The sequence below is a fragment of the Leopardus geoffroyi genome, chromosome E3 (assembly GCF_018350155.1).
Source record: "Leopardus geoffroyi isolate Oge1 chromosome E3, O.geoffroyi_Oge1_pat1.0, whole genome shotgun sequence".
NCBI classification, from domain to species: Eukaryota; Metazoa; Chordata; class Mammalia; order Carnivora; family Felidae; genus Leopardus; species Leopardus geoffroyi.
The window spans coordinates 6,970,433-6,991,485 of NC_059340.1; the positions used below are offsets into that span (position 1 = coordinate 6,970,433).

At 44.6% G+C, this 21,053-nt stretch overlaps 1 protein-coding gene and 1 long non-coding RNA gene across 6 annotated transcripts in view; both read right to left on the minus strand.

Moving 5' to 3' along the window:
* The window catches only part of LOC123589195, a 35,421-nt gene extending 21,133 nt beyond the window's left edge, over nucleotides 1-14,288 (minus strand). Inside the window, exon 1 of the long non-coding RNA XR_006708208.1 lies at nucleotides 14,230-14,288. This is a non-coding gene — a long non-coding RNA (uncharacterized LOC123589195). The remainder of the gene's footprint in view (nucleotides 1-14,229) is intronic.
* GJC3 (gap junction protein gamma 3) overlaps nucleotides 3,840-21,053 on the minus strand; it is a 29,841-nt gene continuing 12,627 nt past the window's right edge. For 2 of the 5 annotated variants that reach the window (XM_045460942.1, XM_045460940.1), the window contains 2 exons: nucleotides 4,473-5,254; nucleotides 3,840-4,160 (listed from right to left, as the gene is read on the minus strand). In XM_045460942.1, the coding sequence (XP_045316898.1) occupies nucleotides 4,153-4,160; nucleotides 4,473-5,253 (789 nt within the window). In that variant the 5' untranslated portion in view covers nucleotide 5,254 and the 3' untranslated portion in view covers nucleotides 3,840-4,152. Of the gene's footprint in view, nucleotides 4,161-4,472; nucleotides 5,570-11,971; nucleotides 12,329-20,953; nucleotides 21,037-21,053 lie in introns of those variants that run through there. The other 3 variants (XM_045460941.1, XM_045460939.1, XM_045460938.1) reach the window with 3 other exon arrangements.

The following is a 21,053-nucleotide window of genomic DNA, read 5'->3' on the forward strand; positions in this document are numbered from 1 at the left end:
CTCTCCTGGTGTTGGGTGAATTGGAGAGCCAGTATTCCAGGAGGGGAGCAGGAAAGGGAGCGTTTAGCCGCCCACGAGCTAGTGGGGTGATAGCTGGTCGCCCTGCCACCCTGATTTCCCTCTCTTTCTTCCCAAGCACCCGAGACAAACACCAGGTAAAGGAAGCCCATTCTTTGAGCATGGGACACGTTCACGCAGCGCAGATGGGGCTTCTAAGAGTTAAGTCAGGGTAAAGAATCTCGGGTTAGATGATCTTACCCACATCTGAGACTTCCCACCGGTGTCTTCGGTGGTTCAACTCCTAGGAGGTCTGTGGGTATGGGATGCGCTAAGCCATCTCGGGGTGATCCGCTGAGTGGCTGTTATCTAAGATGCTAGAAAGGAGCAGATCCTGTAGCTTCAGCCCCAGCTGCGGGAGCCTGAGGAGGTCAAGACCAGGTGCCAAAACAATGCCTGGGGAGTGGAGCTGGAGCTGTCGTAAGGAGGACATTATAAAGGATCTGCTGGGACCAGAGAGTGGGTGGAAAAGAGATCAAGTTTTTTAAGTGGGAGTGATTAAGATTCAGAAGCATGGATACATCCCTTTTGGTATCCAACTTGTAATACAGCAACCATTTTTCTACCTCAAGAAACATCCATTGAGGCTTTCAACAAGCAAAATGCTTGCCTATTTCAGGGAATTGTCTGTTTCCCTTCATTGGATTTTTTATTTTATTGTTGTCTATTCCTTTTCTTATGAATGCAAGTTTTAAATTCTTCTTGCATCCCAATATCAGATACTGCCTTTCCCATAATATGCTCAGTCAGTAGTTACCGAACGTCCAATTAAATGACTTGGAAAGGGGATTCCTGTGATCCGTTTTGGGATTTTTGACAAAAGCCCAACGGAAAATCTACTTTTTTAAATGTTTAAAAATATATAAATAATAAATAAATAAATAATAAATAAATAAATGTTTAAATTACACAACTAATAAATGCATTTTCTATGAAAATTAGAATACTTTATTGAGAAGGAATCTTAGTATGGACCAAGAAGAAAGAAATGCTCTCATCAGTTATTGAGGTTTGCCATGAATGTGATATAAGTGCGTATGTGTCTATATGTCTTCCTGTGTACTGAATGACAAACATAAGGTCCCATGACACCTTAAGGTTCTTATGGCTTCTGTCCTGCCATATGCCTGAGATAAACTTCCTTCTTTACTGAAAATAGTGAGCCCCACTAACTTGCAACTTTATTTATACGGAATTTCAAGCGACCCCAAGGAGCCAAACAACCTTGAAAAGAAGGATTCACACTGCCCAATTTCAAACCTTATTACAAGGCTACAGCAATCAAAACATGTGATACCAGGATAGGGATAAACATAAAGATCAGTGAAATAGAATTGAAAGTCCAGAAATAGTGCCATACGTCGACAAGCAATGGGTTTTCAACAGGGATGCCAAAAACCATTATATGGAAGAAAAATGGGCTTTTCCATAAATGGTGCTGGGAAAACTAGACATCCATGTGCAAAAGAATGAAGTTTAACCCTTATGCCATATATAAAAATTAATTCAGAATCAATCAGACCTAAATGTAAAGCTGAAACTGTAAAACTCTTAGAAGGAAATGCTGGTATAAACCTTCACGATCATGGATTTGGCAACGGTTTCTTAAATATGACACCAAAATCACAAGCAACAAAAGAAAAATTGATAAATTGAATTTCATCCAAGTTAAAAACTTATGCATCAAAGGAGACTAACAGTGAAGTGGAAGACAACCCACTGAATGTTGAAAATATTTGGAAATCATATGTCAGATAAGGACCTAGGAGCCAGAATATATAAAGAACTCAACAAAAAAAATACAAACAACCTAATTTAAAAATGGGCCAAGGATTAGTAGACCTTTCTCCAAAGAAAATATACAAATAGTACATAAGTACATGAAAGATGCTCAACATTGTTTGGGAAATGCAAATCAAACCACAATGGGATACCACTTTACCTCACTAGGATGACTACAGTCTTAAAAATCAAATAAGAAAGAAAAGAAGAAAACAAAAAGAAAGAAAATACCAAGTGTTGGCGAAGATGTGGATAAATTGGAACCCATTTATACATTGCTGCTGGGAATGTAAATAGTACAGCTGCTGTGAAAACAGTTTGGTAGTTCCTTAAAAGGAGTTACTATATGCCCCAGCAATTCCACTCTTAGGTATTTACCCAAGAGAGGTGAAGACATATTCACACAAAAACTAGTATATGAATGTTCATAGCACCATTATTCATAATAGCCAACAAGTGGAAACAATTCAAAAGTCCATCAACTAAAAATGAACAAAAAATGTGTGGTGAGCCATACAATGAAATACTAAACCATAAATGGGAATGTAGTACTGATTTGTGCAACATGGGTAAACTTCAAAAACATGGTGCTGGGGCATTTGTGGCTCAGTCAGTTAAGTGTTGACTTCAGCTCAGGTCATGATCTCACAGTTTGTAGGTTCGAGCCACACATCAGGCTCTGTGCTGACAGCACTGAGCCTGCTTCGGACTTCCTGTCTCCCTCTCTCTCTGTCCCTCCCCTGTTCACACTCTCTCTCTCTCTCCAAAATAAATAAACATTTTTAAAATAAATTTGCATATGTTTATAAAAAAACAAACAAACATGGTGCTAAGTGAAAGAAGCCAGTCCCAAAGACCATATATTGTATGATTGATTCTATTTATATGAACAGTCCAGAATAGGAAAATCTATATAGAGAGAAATTATATTATTGGTTGTTTATGTTTGTTGGGGGGGTGGGAAGCATGGAGGATTGTGGGTAAAAGCTAAGGATAACAGGGTTTCTTTCTGAGTTGATGAAAATGTCCTAAAATTGTATTAACAGATGTGCAATTCTGTGACTGTACTAAAAGCCATTAAATTGTATGCTTTAAATGGGTGAATTATATGGCATGTGAACTATTTCTCAATAAAGCTGTTTCAAAAGGGTTATCAGAGAGGAATTATGAATGATGACATTTGCTTTTTTCCATCCTTGGTCACTTGGCTGGACTCTGGTTACAGTAGATGAGGGATTCTTTATAAAACACTTGTATAGCAGAAAGAAAAATTATTAATTTTCTAGTTGCTGCCAAAATGTCCCCTGGGGAACCAAATAGCTTTCCTTAGCAACGAGCCTTCCTACTTTACCTACGGATAATTTGGGATTCAGAAGGAGAAAACAAAACTAGGTAGCTGCTCTTGTTGAGAATTTGAAGGCAAGGAAGGAGGGAGGGGAAGATGTTTCTGCAGGAAGGTGACAGGCTGGAATACCCTTGGGCAGACTTGACAGAGAGACTCCAGAAAAGAGACGTTTGATATTTAGCTTTATGTTATCTGCTACCGTGATGTAAACCTCCCTTCCTGAGTCAGCAGCAAAACTCTCCTGTCTTTTCTGTGTGGAAATGAGGGGAATGAGTTTAAAAAGTAGCAATTTGATGGGGATTGAGCCTGGGTGGCTCAGTGGGTTAAGCATCTGACTTCAGCTCAAGTCATGATCTCACAGGTTCATGAGTTCAAGCCCCACATCAGGCTATCTGCTGTCAGCACAGAGCCCACTTCGGATTCCCTGTCCCCCTCTCTCTCTGCCCCTCCACCCCAAAATAAATAAATTTAAAAAAAAACATTAAAAAAAAATAAAGGACATTGGGTTAGATATGCGTGGAAGGCCAGTCTGAATATGGCATATGCCGCGGTGCTGGGGGCATCCATAGGTTACAAGACTTCAAAGTTGGGGGGAGCAGAGAAAGTGGAAGAACAGAGGACAGGGAAGTAGAGTCACTATGACAGGAAAGTCGCATTCAGCCACAGGAATGCCAACAGCAGTGGTCAGAATTTATTGTGCAGGACAGGGGAGAAGCACAGCTTTACGGAGGCTTCTGCTGTCTGAGTCTGGAACCAAGCCCGTGATCATTGTAAAGCTGACGCCAGAGGATTCTGGCAGGAAGGCACAAGGGGGAAATCTCCCAGCAAGACTTAGGCAGCGTGGCCCACCATGGCCCTTAGAGATGCTTCAACAGCCTCTCATTTGTCACAGAAGTAAATCCCCACTCACTGGATGTTCGGAAGAAGATCCAATTGCAGAGTTCCCTTCAGAGGCGAACCAGGTGGCTTCATAACTCTGCAAAGTAGAGAATCAAGCAGGAGCTGAGACTTTTTCTAAGTGGGAAGAAACCTAAAGGGAAGGGCAGGAGGCACAGCTGGCTGAGAACCCTGGTCCTGGTTCATTGGAAGGAATTGGCAAATGGAGGGGGATGAGGGTTGGGAGATGGGTCAGCAGCAGCGGTCAGAACACATCTGCCTCGAACCTGGTTTTCTATTTTGTAACACGTAGGAAGTGTGCCTCCCAGACGTCCAGGGACCTGCCTTGGGAGGTCATCAGGACAGAGACCTCAGGAGCAGGAAGAAAGAGGGACATCAGTGCTCTTCTCACCTGCTTCTCGGAACGGCTCTTTGGTCTCCACCGCTGGGAAGTTTTCAGTCGGTTCCTTGTGTCTTCTGGTGCTCTCTGAAGTTGGGGAGTAGTTAGAAGGGGGAGATCTGTGCTTCCGGGCCCTCCACCATCGCCCCAGGCCCAGGAGCACAAGTTCCAAAAGCGTGAACAAGAGACAGAGCCCACTGACCCCAAACATGGTCTTTAGGAAGATGGTCTTCTCAAATGGGCGGGACAGGTAACAGGTTATACTACCAAGGCAAGGCTCTCGGCGACATGCAAAGGAGCTGGGCACGTTGAACCCATACACATGGTACTGTACCCCCAAGGCTGTCCCCTCAAGGACCAGCCGCACGCCCAGCTGTGCCACATAGGCCCAGAGCAGCCTGGGGCTTCCAGGACCGGAGGCATCTCTGCTCTTCTCCCCTCGGCGGATCAGAGTCTCCTCCTCCTTCCCCTTTCCTGACTCTTCCCAAAGCCAGATGACATGATACAAAGTGAGACCCATGTAGAGGGCGCTGGGCACAGCCACCAAGATGACCTGGAAGACCCAGAAGTGCAGTGGGGAGAAGGGGTGGAAGGCATCGTAGCAGGCGGCCTTGCAGCCTGGCTGCTGGGTGTGACACACGAATTCACTCTGCTCGTCGCTGTAGACCCCGGCCCCGCTGGCAGCCAGCAGCACGAGGCGGAACCCCAGGAGCACAGGGAGCAGGAGGCGTCCCACGGAGGTGGAGTGCCGGCTCTCCTCAGCCACCAGCTGCCTCAGGAACCGGCCACACATCCTGTTAGGGAGCAGAGGGCAATAATGAGTGTGAGTGTACTGCTCCCTGATCTTGAGGAGGCGCATGGGGCCACCTCTTCACTGTGAATCCAAGGATAGATAAGGCAAGCCTTCGCGCGCCTCTCCAAGGATCTAGTTGGTTTATTACCAAGACTCTGATGGCGCCTGTTTATAGGTAATGGAGTCATCATGGAAAATAGCGAGGGGGTGTGGGTGTGGCTGTCTCTTCTGCCCCCTTCTGTACCTGGCAGTGGAAAGCCAGGATCCATCTTTCCCTCCCTTTCCCTCCCTCCCTCTGTCCCTTTCCCAAAGGCTAAACAGCCAGAGAGTCCAGAGCCCTCTGAAAACTACTGTTTCCCTCGTTGATGGCCACCAGGCCTGGCGCTACTGTCACTGGCGCCTGAACAGAATCAGTGCTGACCCCAGAAGGGAACGTGCATTCTCTTGCTCTCTGCTTTTCTCTTGCACCAGGCCTTGGCTGCTCATAGGCGTGCGGTCTGGCCTCCGCTCCCATCGCAGTGGTAAGATTGAGATTCAGTTAGCTTACGGGCCCCGGTGCGGGTCAAGTGAACAGTGAGTGTCAAGGCCCACTTCAGTCTGGTGTTCTTTAGACCTAACCAGCTTGGGAAAAGGAGAACACTTTAAAAGAAACCCAGCAGAATTTACCGATTGAATGTAATGGAGTATGGGGCCAAAGCCAGAGATGACTGGATAAAAATTGGAAATTCCTCTCTGCTTTGTAATTGTCCCTTGGGCTCATCTCTCCCACACTGTGAGAGGTGACCATGCTCAGGGACAGGCTTCAGAAAATTTCTCACTTCTCTGGAGAGAATAGCACCCTGCTATAAGCCTGTGTGTCATCTTTATTTATATTTAATTGAGGCAGCCTCCTCAATGCCCAGCTGCTGCTTCTCACCGCCTGTGTTTGGCCTAAACTCTGACATGCCTGCATCCCCTCATTGAAGGGTCTAGAAGACCTTGCAAACATTTTACTCCACAGGGAATATAAAGACTCTTTGCTGGGGAGCCGCAGAGCCCCGTCTTGTCTGTCTACATGCTGCTCCCTTCTGTAGCATCTTAAAGAAGTGGTCTAGCATTTACCCAAGGCCACCCTCCCTCCCAGACCCATGTCCTTGGGTCTCTCCAGCTGCTTCAAGGACTTGACCACCCTCATTTCCTCCCTGAACCTGCTTAGGTCTCTCCCTTTCAACTCTAGTAATAATAACCTGAATTTCTAACTCTTTGACATGGCAGCAAATGAGACATGCCCAATTTGCCTCGTATCAACTTCCCTATTATAAGACCCAGAGGGGTGCCTGGGTGGCTCAGTCATTAAGTGTCTGACTCTTGGTTTCCACTCAGGTCATGATCTCATGTCTCATGTGTTTGGGCCCCGCATCAGGCTCTGCACTGACAGCGTGGAACCTGCTTAGGATTCTCTCGTTCTCTCTCTCTCTCTCTCTCTCTCTCTCTCTCTCTCTCTCTCTCTCTCTTTCTCTATCTCCCTCCCTCTCTCTTCTGCCCTTCCCTCACTTGTGCTCTCTCTCTGTCTCCAAAAATAAATAAGCTTTAAAAAAGCTACATATAATATTCAGAAAGATGCACAAAGCAATTTAAGTGGGGATTCGTGCCATAAATAAACTACAGTTGTTTGACCCTTGAACAACGTGGGGATTAGGAGCGCTGACTCCTACACAGTCAAAAAACCCCATATAACTTTTGGCTCCCCCACATAAAAAACACTTAACTACTTAAGCTTATTGTTGAGTGGAAGCCTTACCAATAACACAGTCAGTTAACACATGCTTGTAGGTTACTAGAAATTCATAAGGAAGAGAAAATACATTCATAGTACTGCATGTATATTAAAAAAGAAACCCATTGGGGCGCCTGGGTGGCGCAGTCGGTTAAGCGTCCGACTTCAGCCAGGTCACGATCTCGCCGTCCGTGAGTTCGAGCCCCGCGTCAGGCTCTGGGCTGACGGCTCAGAGCCTGGAGCCTGCTTCCGATTCTGTGTCTCCCTCTCTCTCTGCCCCTCCCCCATTCATGCTCTGTCTCTCTCTGTCCCAAAAATAAATAAACGTTGAAAAAAAAATTAAAAAAAATAATAATAAAAAATAAAAAAGAAACCCATGTATAGGCCAGATGGCAGGGACAGGGGCAGCTGCGGCCACTCATGAATGTGCTGGCCTCCAGGAAGCTGCCTTGAGGAGGGATCAGTACCTGGCAGGGAGGAGCCCAAGGCCCACGGCTGCCCTGGCACAACCCCGAGACCCAGGTGTTCCACCTGACCACCCCAACAGCACACTGGACGACCTGCGGCCTGACCAGTACCCGGGCCTCTTGGGGGCTGCGGGCGTCGTCAGGCCTCCCCAGGTGCTCAGGTCAGCAGTCTCGACTGCCCGAGTAGCCTTCCGTTCAGTCCCATGGAGACAGGGTGCACAGCTGTAAATAAATGCCTTGTGGCCTTTGCCTGTCAACTCCCTTAAAATCCACCGGAGAGGCACCTGGGTGGTTCAGTCAGTTAAGCGTCTGACTTTGGCTCTGGTCATGATCTCACGACTCATGGGTCCAAGCCCCATATCGGGCTCTCTGCTGTCAGCACAGAGCCTCCTTCGGATCCTCTGTCCACCCCCCCCCCGCCCCTCCCCTGCTCATGCGCTCTCTCTCTCTCTCTCTCTCTCTCTGTCTCTCAAAAGTAAATAAACATTGGGGTGCCTGGGTGGCCAGTCGGTTAAGCATCCAACTTCAGCCAGGTCACGATCTCGTGGTCCATGAGTTTGAGCCCCGCGTCGGGCTCTGGGCTGATGGCTCAGAGCCTGGAGCCTGTTTCCAATTCTGTGTCTCCCTCTCTCTCTGCCCCTCCCCCGTTCATGCTCTGTCTCTCTCTGTCTCAAAAATAAACAAACGTTAAAAAAAAAAAAAAACCTTTAAAAAAAAAAGTAAATAAACATTAAAAAAAAATCCACTAGGGAACCTGTCTGGCTGGGTCCATGGAGTGTGCCACTCTTGATTGCAAGGTCATGAGTTCTAGCCCCACATTGGGTATAGAGATTGCTTTTTCAAAAAATTCACATATGAGGGGGCACCTGAGGGGCTCAGTTGGTTAAGCATCCAACTTTGGCTCAGGTCACTATCTCATGGTTCATGAGATGGAGCCCCAGATCAGGCTCTGTGCTGACAGCTCAGAGCCTGGAGCCTGCTTCTGATTCTGTGTCTCCCTCTCTCTCTGCCCCTCCCCTGCTTGTACTTGTGCTCTCTCTCTCTCTCTCTCTCTCTCTCTCTCTCACTCAAAAATAAAAATAAATAGGGGCGCCTGGGTGGCGCAGTCGGTTAAGCGTCTGACTTCAGCCAGGTCACGATCTCGCGGTCCGTGAGTTCGAGCCCCGAGTCGGGCTCTGGGCTGATGGCTCAGAGCCTGGAGCCTGTTTCCGATTCTGTGTCTCCCTCTCTCTCTGCCCCTCCCCCGTTCATGCTCTGTCTCTCTCTGTCCCAAAAATAAATAAACGTTGAAAAAAAAATTTTTTTAATAAAAATAAACAAAAAATAAATAAATAAACATTAAAAAATAATGAAAAATAAAAATTCACATATAAGTGGACCAGCAGGGCTCAAACCTGTGTTGTTCAAGGGTCACCTGTATAGATAAGAACAGGCCGGGGCGCCTGGGTGGCGCAGTCGGTTAAGCGTCCGACTTCAGCCAGGTCACGATCTCGCGGTCCGTGAGTTCGAGCCCCGCGTCGGGCTCTGGGCTGATGGCTCAGAGCCTGGAGCCTGTTTCCGATTCTGTGTCTCCCTCTCTCTCTGCCCCTCCCCCGTTCATGCTCTGTCTCTCTCTGTCCCAAAAATAAATAAACGTTGAAAAAAAAATTAAAAAAAAAAAAAAAAAGAACAGGCCATAGCACCAAAGCTGAGGTGGAATGGTCACTTCTGTGCAGCCGGAACAGATGGATTGAGATGCTTCCAAGGGACTGTTGTAAAGGGCTTAATTGACCAGAGAACCATGTCACCACCCATCAACTGTGAGAGACCATGTTTTGAGTCACTAACGATCAGAATTTGAACCTCTACCTGCCTGTCTGTCCCTATCTTTCTGCCTCCCTCATAGACTGTGAAGACTCCGAAGTCTGTCAGGCCACTGAAAATTATTCTCTATAAAATTGGGTTAAAATTTTTAGAAGAAATCCATTCTCCGTCCTTAGAAAGATGTGAAATCGGTCTCATGATTAAAAGATGGCAGATTGAAGATGGAGATTTACCCCCTCTCATTCCTGAGACTCCTCCAAAATGAGAGTAAATGGATCTTTAAGTGTATAAACCCACTACACATGGAAGGGAAAGATCACCGGTAGCACAACTAAAAATCCACTTTGAAAGCAAGAGGATAGACAAGAAATTCAGATTGCGGTGCTGGCGAGCACACTGGGTAATTCTTCCAGAATTCAGAGAAAGAAGATAAATCCTTGAAAATAATAAAAGGTGACTAGATAAGGGAAATCTATATCCTAATTTGAAAATCAAAGACCACAATAAAGCAAAATCCCTTGTCTGTTTATTGGATGAGAAAATACTTAGTGAAGTGCCTGGGAAAAAGAGCAGTTTCTCCATAAATGTTTAACCAAGTTTTGTTTGGAGAGATACTGAGTTCCATAGAGGACCAGAAGGAAGGTCGGCTTCCAGTGCTGGCCCTGGGTTTCTCAGCCTTGGCACCATTGATATTCGGGGACTGATCGATCATTTGGTTTGGGGGCAGGGAAGGCTGTCGTGTGCGTTGTGAGATGTTTGGCGGCATTCCTGGCTTTCATCCACCAGATGCCAGTAGCACGCTTCTCCCCTCCACCCCCAGAAGCCCCAGACACTGCTGAATGTCCCCTGGGGTCAGATTCACCCCTGGTTGAGAACCACCACCTGAGGGTCACACCTGTCCATCACCTCTCCACCCATGGCTTCAGTCACCAGCTCTGTAAAGCAAGACATTCGTGCTGGAGCATCTCAAAGGGTTTTAATTTGGTGGGATGTGATGATTGGCCCATTTCCAAGCTGCCTTGCGCATCCTCCCCTCAACAAGCTCCATCTGTGAGGAAGCCTGCAGGCCCTATGGGGTCCTTGCACTTAGGGGAGGCACCCCCAGGTTCTGGGGGGGGGGCGGGGGTTCCGCCCTGGTTGTCCTGGAGCATTGAGAGACTAGAGACTGATTTGGTAAATTCACAAGTCTGGTTCTCAACCTCATCTTGTTTCAGAGTGGAGGCCCAGCACACTCTAAACACATTTCCAGCACATTCCCAGCAGACCTGGAATTTAACCCAGAGCAGGCTTGGCATATTCCAATGTTGGGAATTTGAGGAATTCTGAGAGGCCCTATAACTGGTTCTTCTCTCTCTCCTGCCCACCCCAGACCTGTAGCCAGATACCCAGTGTCCTCTCAGAGGCTCTAGGAACTGAACTGGGGTCTCCAGAGCTCACCACAGAGCTTTGGAGATTTGGGAGAGAGCGTGGAAAAAGCAGGATGAAAGGACTTGCCCAAGAACCCCTTGGTTTGGAGTTCCCTATTCAATTCTGAGCACCCTTCTGTGTCCTCTGCCCTGTGGCTGTTACAACCAAAACAACACTAATTCTGGGACTTCCTGAAAGATTCACACAAAATCATACTCCATCTCCTAAAGTCTGCAGACCAAAGGCAATTTCTTATACAAGTGGGGCCTCAACACAGGCAGATCTTTCCTCCTCCCTCCTCCCCTGCTTTCATGTGGTCTCCCCCATCTCTTCTAGCTGTCCCCAGCCCTCCAGGCTTACTCTCTGAGACCAGCATCCCACAAACATCTGCAGCTTTGCACAAGGGCACCAGAGCCCCCAAGCTAGAGTCAGACCAGGGGAGCTGAGAGCTCAGCCGTTGTTTTCAAAGCTCAAACTCCAGGGAAACCACTCTGCTCCCGGGAGTGGAGAAATCATTTGCAAATAAATCTTTTGGGAAGGAGTTGGTGGAATCTGAGCCCTGTCAAGATTTTCACTGGTGAAGCAATACCTGTGAGCTCAAGATTTGGGGGAGGGATGGAGTGCCTGGGTGGCTCAGTTGGTTAAGCATCTGACTTCAGCTCAGGTCATGATCTCTTGGTTCACAAGTTCAAGCCCAGCATTGGGCTCTGTGCTGACTGTTCAGAGCCTTGAGCCTGCTTTGGATTCTGTGTCTCCTTCTCTCTCTGCCCCTCCCCTGCTTGCATCCTCTCTCTCAAAAATAAATAAGTATTTTTAAAAAGATTTGGGGGAGGGAGGAAAGCCCAGCACGTGCGGGGATTTTTCAAATATGTAAATAGATTTTTGTTTAATTTCATCATGATTTTGGTAAGAATCTTTCTAAGCATCTCTATTCTATGGGAGAAAAATTTCAAGATTCCATGGGTGGCAGAACTCATCTCAGCCAGTGAAGGCACAAGGGAGGGATGTCCACCGAGGGCAGTTCTGGACCTGGCTTTCTGCTCTCGTCTCAGCCCACCTGGCCTGGAAAACGTTCTAGATTCTTTTACCTAAAGTGTGATCCCTGGATGCACTGGCAGCACCAGGAAGGCAGAACCTCAGGCTGTATCCCAGGGTTAGCAACTCAAATCTGAATTGTAATAATACCCCCAGCTCACTGGTGTGTGCAGCCCTGAAGCCCACTGTCTCTCACCCTCCCAACCCTGCACCCTGCCCCAGCCCAGCCACTCTCCTTCCCGGCACTCACCTGGCAGCGCCTAACAGAAGCACCAACAACACAGGGGAAGAGTCAGGGAAGAGTCCTCAGGCTGCAGCCAGCAGGGTCCCAGCTCTCTCTCCCCCAGGCCCTGCCTCCTGCCACCACCCACGTCTTCTCCCCTCCCCTCTTCATTCCTGGCAGCCTTAGCGAAGGGTGAGAGAATGGCAGCTGGAGGAGCCTGTAGCCCTGCTATTAAAGAATGGGGTCTGGAGAATAACCCTCTGTTGTTGAGGGCGAGGGATGCCTCTTCTAAGTGAACTGAAACAGAGGTTTTGAAATCAACTGAAAGGAGAGCAATGGCCTCTGCATGTTTCCAAGTGGGGGGTGGAGGCAGGACTCACAGGCAACAACAGGCAGAATTTCTGTAAGTTTACATCTCTGTTAAGCCCCCCACTCTCCTGGCCAAAGTACCCAAAGCACAAGTTTACCCACAAGAGTGTGAGAGTGTGTGTGTGTGTGTGTGTGTGTGTGTGTGTGTGTGTGTGTGTATGCGCCCACGCGCGCTTTGCTGGGAGAAATAGCACAGGCTTCCCCTCATCTGCTCCCTGTCCCTCAGCATCTCTGGGAGCCCAGCGCCTCTCCACCAGGCCCAGTGAGAACTGTGACACCTGCCTATACCCATTCCTGTCCCCATGGCTCAAGCCAGGATCCCCTCCAGAGGAAGGAAGGGGTGAGGCTGAGCGAGCGGGTCGTGGGTGAGAGCGCAACTCACCACTGCAGAGTTTTGACCAGATTCAACCCTGAACTCCTCAAGGAGGAGAGCTGGAGGGACCCTGGGCTCCAGATGCTGCCCCTGTGGGTCTTAGCGCATCATTCCACTGTCTTCTAGCACGTAGCATTGTCAGGGAGACATTTAAGTCCAGCTTGATAGTCTTCGAAGCCTAAGTTATTTGACCTTCTTGACAGTTGCCAACTGGATTTTTTTTTTTTATGATCCTTGGAGCCTGTTCACTCCTACAGGGGATTCCATCAAGCAAGGCATGAGATAAGCTGGCACTGCCTCTCTCCTTGGCATGTTCGCATCTGATCCACAGGCCAGTTCCAGTGCAGCCATATGTCCATCCATTCATCTGCTGGCTCACCCATCACTTGCCTTTTTGATTTTTCAGGCAGGAGTCAATAGACCTGTTTGAGTCCCTGTCTCTAGGCTTGAGATTAAGAAGGCAGCACCCTCACCTCTTGCCCTTGAGAACTAATAGCATATCTCTTTCCAAAGAAATCCTCTCTCCCTCTAATTTCCAACAACTCTGCCAATTGTATACAATTCTGATGTGGGCATAGAGTTTAAGAATGATATGCCCGTGGGGCACCTGGGTGGCTCAGTCGGTTGGACGTCTGGCTTCGGCTCAGGTCATGATCTCACGGTTTCTGAGTTTGAGTCCCGCATCGGGCTCTGTGCTGACAGCTCGGAGCCTGGAACCTGCTTCGGATTCTGTGTCTCCCTCTCTCTCTGCCCTTCTCTCTCTCTCTCTCAAAAGTAAATAAACATTTTAAAATTTTTTAAATTTTTTTTAACGTGTATTTATTTTTGAGACAGAGAGAGACAGAGCATGAATGCGAGAGGGTCAGAGAGAGAGAGGGAGACACAGAATCTGAAACAGGCGTCAGGCTCTGCACTGTCAGCACAGAGCGCGATGCGGGGCTCGAACTCACGGACGTGAGATCATGACCTGGGCCGAAGTCGGACGCTTAACCGACTGAGCCACCCAGGCACCCCTTAAAAAATTTTTAAAGAATGATATGCCCGTTATTTATTGATTTGGGACTTTTTTTTCCTTTGAAGTATTTCATCTCAGATTAGCAAATCACTTTAGAATGTCCTATGTGTTGTATTTTCTAAAACATGATATCTTGAAATCCTAGTCAGATTTTCCGATTTAATATCCTGTTACACTACAGCTTATTCAGTACTTAATAAGTGACAAATATTCTAAGTGCTAGAGGACCACTAACTTGCTTATCCCCCATAGCAACCTCATGATGTAAGTCTATTATCATCCTCTGTTACAGAGGAGAGAGATGAAGAATAAGGCGGTTAAGTAATTTATTCGGGGGTGAACAGCTAGTGAGTGGAGAAGTTGGGATTTGAACAAGCATCGTGGCAGCAGGTGGCGGACCCTTAAATGCCACAACATGGCTAGCTTCCCCGTTATTCAGATTATCAGCCTTTAAAGAACTTTTGATTGTAAACCCATTGTAATTTCATACCCGCAAGAAAATAAAAATCCTCTGCTTACATGTTACACTTCTTTTTTTTAAAAAAATTTTTTTTTTCAACGTTTATTTATTTTTGGGACAGAGAGAGACAGAGCATGAACGGGGGAGGGCAGAGAGAGAGGGAGACACAGAATCGGAAACAGGCTCCAGGCTCTGAGCCATCAGCCCAGAGCCTGATGCGGGGCTCGAACTCACGGACCGCGAGATCGTGACCTGGCCGAAGTCGGACGCTTAACCGACTGCGCCACCCAGGCGCCCCACATGTTACACTTCTTAATGACTAACTTCATTATCCACCCTGGATCCCAACCAAAACCTTGGGTGTCCTCATGGACAACCCTTCCTTCATTGACCACGTCTTCCCTGCTGACCAGTGGCACAGATTCTGCCCCTTGAACTAAGATGGTGTTTTAGTTCAAGAGTGAATGACCACCCTCATGGCCCTGCTCCTAGATGTGTCCCACCTCTAATCCATTCTGTGCATTGCAAACAGAATGTTTAACTCAATTCTTATTTAGATTTAACAAAAAACGTGTTTCACTGTTTCTTGGCTCAGTGTTGCTTTTTGAATCCCGTACCTTCCTTCTGCGTTAAATTTTCTTCTTTTTTTTTTTAACTTCTTAATCATTTTAAGTGTGTGGTTTAGTAGTGTTAAGTGTACTCATGTTGTTGTGCAGCACACCTCCAGAATTCTTTCATCTTGCGAAACTGAAACCTCATACCCATTTATCCCTCCCTTCAGCCCCTGGCGACACCATTCTACCTTCTGTTACCATGAATTGGACTACCTCATTGGATTCACTGGAATCATACAGCATTTGTCTTTTTTTTTTTTCTTTAATTATTTATCCTGAGAAAGAGAGAGAGAGAATCCCAAGCAGGTACCACACTGACAGTGCAAAGCCCAGTGTGGGACACAAACCCATGAACTGCGAGATCATGACCTGAGCCAAAATCAAGAGTCAGATGCTTAACCAACTGAGCCACCCAGAGGCCCCACAGCATTTGTCTTTTTGTGATTGAACGTTTAATGTCTTCAGTGTTCATCCATATTATAGTTATCTATCAGAAATGTATTCCTCTTTAAGGGCAAATAATATTCCTTGTGTGTATATATGTATATACCAAATTTTGTTCATTCATTCATCCACTGATGGACATTTGGATTGCTTCCACCACTTGGCAATCATGAATGGTGCTGTTGTGAACACAGTGTGCCAAATTTTCTTCTTAAAACACAACCTTCAGGGGCGCCTGGGTGGCGCAGTCGGTTAAGCGTCCGACTTCAGCCAGGTCACGATCTCGCGGTCCGGGAGTTCGAGCCCCGCGTGGGGCTCTGGGCTGATGGCTCAGAGTCTGGAGCCTGTTTCCGATTCTGTGTCTCCCTCTCTCTCTGCCCCTCCCCCGTTCATGCTCTGTCTCTCTCTGTCCCAAAAATAAAATAAAAACGTTGAAAAAAAAATTAAAAAAAAAAAAACACAACCTTCAGTAGTTTTTCTACTGGGGAACTGTTGGGGGTAAACTCTTTTGATCCTCTTTGGTCTCAAAGTGCTTTCATTTTATCCTCAATCTTGAATTGTTATTTAGTTGGCTAGAGAATTCTTGGTTGATGATTATTTTCTTTCAGAACTTTAAAGGTATTATTTAATTGCCTTCTACTATCTAGTGGGTTTATAAGTCTTTTATGTAAAATGCCTATAGTAGATCACATAATGCCACCTGAGGTATCCACGTCGTCATCCTCAGAAGCTTGAATGTTGCCTTATATCAGAAATGGGGCTTTGCAGGGGGCACCTGGGTGGCTTAGTCGGTTAAGCGTCTGACTTCAGCCCAGGTCATGATCTTGTGCTTCGTGGGTTCGAGCCCTGCGTCGGGCTCTGTACTGACAGCTTGGAGCCTGGAGCCTGCTTCGGATTCTGTGTCTCTCTCTCACTCTCTGCCCCTCCCCTGCTTGCACTCTGTCTCTCTGTCTCCCCAAAATAAATAAATATTTTTTAAAAATTTAGAAATGGGACTTTGCAGATGTGATCAAGTTGAGGATCTTGAGGTGGGGACACACATGGTCTTAGTGGGCCTGATGACATCACAGGGTTCCTTATAAGGAGAGAGGAGGTCAAAGGGTACAATAAGAGACGTGATGACTGAGGCAAGACTCTGGAACCGTATGTGGAAGAGGCCACGAGCCAAAGAACATAAATGGCTGGGAAAGGCAAGGAAATTGATTGTCCCTGAAGTTTTCGCAAGGAATACAGCCAAAACCTTGATTTTAGACTTCTGTGTTGTTGGGTTTTTTAAATTTTTTTTTTGATGTTTATTTATTATAGACAGAGAGAGACAGAGCATGAGCTGGGGAAGGGCAGAGCAAGAGGGAGACACAGAATCCGAAGCAGGCTCCAGGCTCTGAGTGGTCAGCACAGAGCTCCACATGGGGCTCCAACTCATGAACCACAAGATCGTGACCTGAGCTAGAGTCGAACGCTCAACCACCTGAGCCACCCAGGCACTCCTATATGTGTTGTTTTAAGCCACTAAGTCTATGGCAACTTGTTACAGCAGCAATTGGAAAAAAGTACAATGCCTGTTCTTGACTTTTGCCCAAATTTTTATTGGGTTGTTTTCCTTAGGGATTTGTAGGAGGCTTTTGTATTTTGAATGTGTTATTTCTTGGTCAGTTATATATTTTGCAAATATCTTCTCCCAGTTAGTGATTTCCTTTTTCAGTCTTGTCATGGAGGCTTTTGATAACAGATTTCTTCACACAGTCAAATCTTCCCATTCTTTTTATCAATAGTGTGTACTTTTTGTCTTAAGATATTCTTCCCTATCCAGATATGATACTTTTGATTTGTAGAATTTTTGTTATCCAGCTTAAAGTATTTTTTAATTTTCCATCATTATTTCTTCTCAACTGCATGGATGGAATGTTTAGAAATATGTTTTTAAATTTCTAAATGTATGGGAATTCTCTGCTAATCTTCTTGATGTTAATTGCATCATGGTCTGAAAGAACATAATTTCTGTAGTACCAGCCCTTTAATTTTCTTGAGACTTACTCTGTGACTTAACATGTGCTCAGTTTTCTTTAATACTCTATATATATGCTTAAAAATATTGTTTTCCTCTGATTACTGAGTACAGTGTCCCTATAAGATCACTAGATTAGTGTTGTATTTTGTTCTGTGTCTATACTACCCAATATGGTAACCATAAGCCACATGGGGCTGTTGAGCATCTGAAATATAGCTGGGACAACTGAAGGAATGGAATTTTTAAGTTTTGCTTATTTAAGTGATCTCTGCACCCAAAGTGGGGCTTGAACTCATGACCCCAAGATCAAGAGTCAGATCCTCTACCAACTTAGGGCCCCTGAAGAAATGGATTTTCATTTTATTTTTTAAATTACCTTTTTAAAATGTTTATTTATTTTGAGAGAGAGAGAAAGCAGGGGAGGGGCAGAGAGAGAACGAGAGAGAATCCCAAGCAGGCTCCATGCCATCAGCTCAGAGCCTGATGGAGGGCTTGAACCCATGAACCACGAGATCATGACCAGAGCTGAAATCAAGAATCAGATGCTTAACTGACTGAGTCACCCAAGCACCCCTGGAAATGTATTTTTAAGTTCATCTAAGTATAATTAATTTATTTAAATTTAAAAACTGAAACCCCATAAAATACTTTTCTGTTAAATACCGCTTTGTTGCTTTAGTAGGACAACATTGCCTTTAACCATGCATTGCATAAGATATTATTGTTACATTGTTGTATTGTACATTGTTACATTGTTACATTGTTGTGCAAATATCAGGAATATGAATTGTTTCTGGTAATTCACATAAACATATCACTGATATGCCAATAGATTAATTCAGTTCAATGATTCAATTTAATTTTCTACTTACCAATGTAACACAATGTATTTATTAAATATTTTATGCAGACAGCATGAGTTACAGTTATACTGATGTAAATTATAGTGGTAGTTAAATTGAAGTACTTTTATATATATATATATATATATATATATATATATATATATATAGTATTTAATTATAATATAATTAAATTATTTTACTAGTTTTAAAAAAAATAAATGGGGCAACATGCATGTGACTCTTGATCTCTGGGTTGTGAGTTCAAGCCACACACTGGGTGTAGAGATTACTTAAAAATCAATCAAGGGCCGCCTGGATGGCTCAGTTGGTTGAGCATCTGATTCTTGATTTTCCTCAGGCCATGATCTCACAGGTTCTTGAGTTCGAGCCCCACATCAGGCTCTGTGCTGGCTGCATGGAGCCTGCTCAGGATTTTCTGTTTCCCTCTCTCTGCCCCTACCCCACTCACTCTCACTCTCTCTCTCTCTCTCTCTCAAAAATAAATAGACATTCAAAAAATAAAAATAAATAAAGTCAATCAATAAAAATAGGGATCAATTTTTAAATTTAAAATGAAGGCACACTACTGATATAGAATCAAGTGGAGATAAAGAACTTAGCATTTTACTTAATTGTAGAGAATAATCTGATGATGTCTGACTCTTGATTTGGTTTGGGTCATGATCTCATGGTTTGTGAGATCAAGCCCTCCATTGGGTTCTGTGTTAACAGTGTGGAGCCTGCTTGGGATTCTCTCTCCCTCTCTGTCTCTCTGCCCCTCCCCTGCAAACACACCTGTGCTCTCTCTTTCTCTCTCTCTTTCTCTTTCTCTCTCTCTCTCAAAATAAATCAGATGAATCATGTGATAAAAAGAGACACTACCCAATTAATATTTTGGGTACATTTCATCTCAGTATACTTCCAAATTCATGAAAAAATGTTGTCAAGTCATGACCTAAAAAAAAATCAAACTTTCAGCATAGATATTTTATAGTCTTTTACAACTATCAAAGAAGAATTTCAGCTAGAAATTAAAAATATATATATTTACTATCACAATGAACAGTTCTCTAGATGTTTCCCTTGTGTTTTGTTTCACCGTGTGATACATATTGAAAATATTTGTGTTCAGTTTTCTGAAGCAGACTCTAAGAAAATCATCATGAATACGGTTGATAAATCCACTGAATATAATGTGCAAATACTGTAAGTCATCACTGGTTTGTGGAACAGCTGTAATCAATAGAGGAAATGAATTCAATGATCTTGTACTCTTTGCTAATGCTTATTGGTTGAGCCGTGGAAGAGTTTTGCAAAGATTTACCATATTGATAATGCTAATGTAAGGTTTTCTTGAAACAAAAGAAATGCTTGCCAAAGATTCAATAATCAAAGACCAAAATAATGGCAATGTGATTCATGCTTCCCCACTGATATCATACCACAGATGAACAAACTAGTTTTGAAGCTCCAAATAAAAGAAAAACATATTTGTGAAATAGCCAGAGATATGAGAATTTATGTCAGTTTAAACTTTTTGAAATACAAAGCAATAATAATGATTTTACACATCATACATCACACATGTATATGTGTGTGTGTGTGTGTGTGTGTGTGTGTGTGTATATAATTTTAATTCCAGGACAGTTAACATACAGTGCTAATATTAGTTTCAAGTGTACAATACAGGGAGTCAACAATTCTATACATTACTCAGTGCTCATTGTGATAAGTATTTTACACATTTTTCTAACATTGAATCAGTATGGACACTAATCAGATCAATAGCTATTTACCACATAAGAGAAGCTGTGTTATTTTGCTCTACTAAATATACTACATCTGGCCCAGTGGCTAAAATCTGGGACTCCTACTTAGTTAATTCTCCAGTGGTCTACCATCATCTGCCATTATCCATTCTGTCATCCATTATCTAGGGCCCAAACTAGTGAATTCAATGGGAATTTTATGGAGACCACCCCCATGCATTCCTTAACGAATTGGAGATGCTACTGATTTCCATTTCTCCTAGGATACAATATTGGTTTCTTTTCTTTTTTTTTTAATGGTTATCTATTTTTGTGAGAGAGAAAGAGAAAGAGAGAGCATAGGCAGGGAGGGGGCAGAGACAGAGGGAGACAGAGAATCCCAAGCAGGCTCCCCACTGTCCACACAGAGACTGCTGTGGAGTTCAAATTCACAAACTGTGAGATCATGACCTGAGCCTAAATCAAGAGTCAGACACTTAATCTTCTGAGCCACCCAGGTGCCCCAATATTGTTTTCTACTTACTGTCTTGGCCTAGGGTGTGTTTGTTGGGAGGAGGGTCCATTTGGCCTATGCTACATACATTTGACCCTTGAACAACACAATGGTTAGGGACACTGACCCCTGCGCAGTCAAAAAATCCATGTATGACTCTCCAAAAACTTAACTACTATTAGAACTGCAAGAGGTCGCTTTTTATTGCAATATACAATGTTCTGGAGAGACAAACTGCTCCCTGGGAGATGCTTAGCACCCCACGTTTTAAGCAGATGCTCACACTTGAGCTCACTGCAGTAGCAACAGGAAGTGGCTGTGAAATCACTACAGAACAACATGTACTACAGTTAATTTTATGCAGTTAGGATTTAATACTACACCTTTACATTTATTTACATTTCTTTCAATGGCAAATAGTACCATTTACAGTCTGTAAGTGTGTGCATATGTTTTGATAAATTTTAACTTTTTAAAATAAGATTTGTGGGGGCACCTTGCTGGCTCCATCAGTAAAGCATGTGACTCTTGATCTTGGGGTTGTGAGTTTGAGCCCCACGTTGGGTGTAGAGATTACTTAAAAATAAAATCTTTTAAAAAAATAATAAAATAGGGGCACCTGGCTGGCTCAGTCCATAGAGCACGGGACTCTCAATCCTCAGGGCCTTGAGTTCAAGCCCCACAATGGGCATGGATATTTATCTTTAAAATGAAATTTA